The sequence below is a fragment of the Haplochromis burtoni genome, unplaced genomic scaffold (genome assembly GCF_018398535.1).
Source record: "Haplochromis burtoni strain Fernald_Lab_line unplaced genomic scaffold, NCSU_Asbu1 Contig_175, whole genome shotgun sequence".
NCBI classification, from domain to species: domain Eukaryota; kingdom Metazoa; phylum Chordata; class Actinopteri; order Cichliformes; family Cichlidae; genus Haplochromis; species Haplochromis burtoni.
In genome coordinates this window covers 1-4071 of record NW_024582536.1, presented here as the reverse complement: position 1 = coordinate 4071, position 4071 = coordinate 1, and the positions used below count along the sequence as shown (strand labels likewise).

The following is a 4071-nucleotide window of genomic DNA, read 5'->3' as shown; positions in this document are numbered from 1 at the left end:
TGCACCTGGGTGTGGTCCTCTCTCAATGTAAGGCACGTCACATCTCCTGTAAAAATTAAATAAATGAGATACAATTGACATTTGCACATCCGTCAAGCAATGCTGTAAAAAAGGCTCTCAGCTGCTACTGTCAGGGTTGCTAAGCAACAGGAGCAGCGCGTCGTAGGCTAGACGATCTCAATTAAAGCAGCCTCGGAGAAGGATGCAGCCCCTGAATTGGGACACAGCTTTAGTACTCAAGGGCTCTGATGGATGTTATCTTCAGGTGTGATACATATATGTCTGCAGTTAGCTGGAAGATTTTGGTTTGACAAATATTTCAGTTACTGAAGCAACAATGTCTTCAGTTCAGCATTTGAGAGACTTTATCAGGGAGAGACTAACTGCTACAGCTGAAGACATCTCCTCTGAGGCTGAAAAAACGATGGTCCAGTATGAGGAGGAGATCAGCCGTCAGCGCAGACTGCTGGATATCAGCCGGAAACCCGAGACAAAGTTACACATGACAGGTATGTATAACTGCGATGATCATGTAGGACCCTGATCAGAGCTCAGTTTTAGGCTAATAGAGTAAAATCAAGGTGCAGCTAATATATACATACATACATACATACATACATACATACATACATACATACATACATACATACATACATACATACACACACACAAATGTAAACTTTTAGCATTAAACACTGAGTAAGGCGCAGAGAAAGTCACTTTTGAGGTTAAAATGTGAGACAAAACTTGTGCCACAGCTGGCTGACAGCTTGATCTCTCTGTCCCTTACCCTGTGTGTCCTGAGGCAGGAGTCCTCTGCTCCTCACCACCCATCTTCATCCTTTGAGATGTGTTTAGTGATCAAAATCACTGCCTAATCAGGGCCAAACTCCCTGCAAGACGACCCTGTGTCTCCCATTACTCTCGTCTCTTTTAAACAAACAAATCGATTCGACTTAAATGTAAGTTTTATTTTCAAAATTTACCCTGTTAAATAAGTGAAACTGCAATAGGTTTATGTGACCAAAAATAATCATGATTATGAATTTTGCTGTAAGCTTTTGCAGCAGCTTTAGCTCAGACTAAAATGATTCAGCTGTGTGGAGGAAATCTGGGGGAAAAAGCCCACTTCCAATGTCTTTGAGTCTTTCATTAAAGCTGCAGAAGGACCAGCATGAACAGACACACAAAGCATTTTGTGCAGGCTGGATAACGAAGAACTGCACTCTGAGAGACAGTTATTGAGTGAGCCTTCCTGATAAAGAAAGACCGACCTTGAGACTGAATGAAAAGAGCTACAATGAGCAAACTGGTTCAGACTGGCTGCATACTTACTTCCTGTACACATAAACTGTGGAAAATTACAAAGTAATAAATAATAATAATAAATAATATAAATATAAATAATATTTTGGAAGCTTCTATGGAGATGACCATATATCGCACCTCTTTCCTTAATATTAGTCATTTAGTTTGAGTCATAGTCATAAGTCTCATTACACGACATGACATCACACAGCTCTACACCTGAATCAGATTCATTATATGTTGATAAACCTCTTGAGCTGTAGCATCTCTTTGTTGAAGGGGTCCAAACAAAAATTCATGCACCAAATGATAAGAAAACAATACATACTATGCACAACTAACACAGAACGAATAAGACAAGCAAACAGAAAACAAAAGGTCACAAGACAAATAAATAAAATGATAGCTTTTTACAAAGCAACGATAAACAAATGAACACTGATGAACTTAATGAAAATATATGTAGTCTGGTTTGAGCGACAAAACATGTTTGAATAAGTAAAAAGCTAACATGGAGCAGAAATTTGAAATATTCAAATGTAGTATTTCACACAGAAAGAGCCAAAAAAATAAAATCTTTGGTCCAAACACCCTCAGATACAAAATGGACATTAATGATGAAACTACAGAGAGGAATTACAGTTTGTCCAAACATACACAAAAAGGGCTTGCAAACAAAAAACATTCATTACAACTAAAAATACAACAAATGTAGCTCATTTCCCAACACGGGACATGCAGGCTTTTAGATAGTACATAGATCAGCTTTGTAGACATCACTATAACATACTATAAAATACTTTATGCCCAAATGTCAGACTAGTTAGTCAAGTGTGGCTAATGTTATAAGTGCTAACAAGTAAGCCTACTTTTTTCACTGTAGATCCACACATCTTAATGTGGTTAAACATTACTCCTGTTTAGTTATATGCAGGACTGTACTGGGGCATAAATCAAGGCTATGAGCCTGAAATAACTCCACCCTGCTCCTTTAATACAAACTGTTAATTTCGCAAACTAACCATATTTGCTTTTTAGGGCTGTCACTATATCTGATTTTCTTCAGTTTACACAGTGTATTTGCTAGTTAAATGCATCACTGCTTTATTTCCCAGGGTGAGAATGTTTACTCAGAGACAGAGAAAGATGTAAGAACAAGACAGGTTGAATTCTGTTTCTGTGAAATGAACACTGACTTTGTGTTATTCAAATGTTTGGTAACTCATCTACAATGTGGGAAACAGTAAACAAGCAATTCAATTTATGTTGTTTTCCCATTGCTTGTTTTGTTTTCTACATAACAGATGAGTACTATTCTTCCATCCATCCACTTATCCGAAGTTGGGTCAGTAAGCTAAGCACACTTTTCCAGACATTCCTCTCCCCGCTTTCCAGTTTCACCTGAGGGATCCTGTGGAACTGGATCATCTAGCCTGCCAGGCAAGATGAGTAATTATTATCTCTCCAGCAGGTTTCTGGGCATCACCAGAAAACCTCAAAAGGGAGGTGTCCATGAGGCATCCTCGAACCATCTGAACTCACTCCTAATTTTAGAAATCACATTGAACAATCCACTAAAAAGTAATAACTGACTAAAGGCAACAAAATGCACCTCAGCAGGTCAATGTTATGATGGTGAGTTCACGGATGACATGAAGGCAGCTTCTTTATGACAGCAAACGAAGAAGATAACAAGCTTTGGTTTTCCAAGTATTTTCCAAGTATTCTACTTTATTGACTTACTGAGCATTTTCTTTTCTTTTCTTTTCTTTTTTAAGTTGTTGAAGCCAGGTCTGAAGATCCAGAACATTAAGATCACATGCAGTTGACTTCTAAACTGGAAACAAAAACTGACTTATGCAAACTGGAATTAATAGTATTGACTTTTGAAGCAAACAGGTCAGGTTTAATATTTTGAATGACATACCATACTGTTTTTAGTGTTTTCCTGTCATAACATTAGGAAGCGTTTTTCTTGTGTCCTTTTGTTCCTTCAGCAATCCCACAACAACATGAATGTAAGGAAGAGGAGGGTCTCCTCCAGCAGGTCTGCATCCCTGCTCAGGAGGACCCAGTGCATCCAGAGATTAAAGAGGAACCAGAGGAACTCTACACCAGTCAAGAGGGAGAGCACCTTATACTGAAAGAGGAGACTGATACCTTTATGGTGACTTCTACTTGTGAGGAAAGTGAACCAAACAGTGACCAGCTCCTTTCTCACAACTGTCCTGAACTGGAGAGCAGAGACGAGGAAGAAAGCACGTATGTGGACTCAGGATCGACTAGATGTGCAGATCTGTTGAGACATCAAATAGACAGAAGTCATATTAGCAGAGTAAATGACTCTCAGGCTTTAGACAGCCAGTGTAAAACTGATACAAGTAAAAAGTCTGTAAAATGTGACACTTGTGGAAAAGCCTTTCAGTGTAAATCCAACCTGACTAAACATCTGAGAACACACACAGGTGAAAAGCCACATTCCTGTAGCATCTGTGGAAAAGGATTTAGTCAGATGGCAAACTTGAAAACTCACATGAGAATTCACACGGGCGAGAAGCCACATTCTTGCAACACCTGTGGGAAGAGATTCAGTCACATGATAACTTTGAAAACTCACGTGCAAAATCACACAGGTGACAAGCCGCATTCTTGTAGCACCTGCGGGAAAAGATTCAGTCGTATGATACACTTGAAAACTCACATCAGAATTCATACAGGTGAGAGGCCGCATTCGTGTAGCACCTGTGGTAAAAGATTCAGTCA

At 39.1% G+C, this 4071-nt stretch overlaps 1 protein-coding gene across 1 annotated transcript; it reads left to right on the top strand.

The window, feature by feature from the left end:
- On the top strand, positions 1–4055 carry LOC121815296 (zinc finger protein OZF-like; the record flags this gene model as incomplete). Its single annotated transcript, XM_042225582.1, has 2 exons — positions 1–509; positions 3306–4055. Coding segments are annotated over exons 1-2 (922 nt in total), but the record flags the coding sequence as incomplete, so codon positions are not given.
- Between the last annotated feature and the right edge of the window lie 16 nt (positions 4056–4071).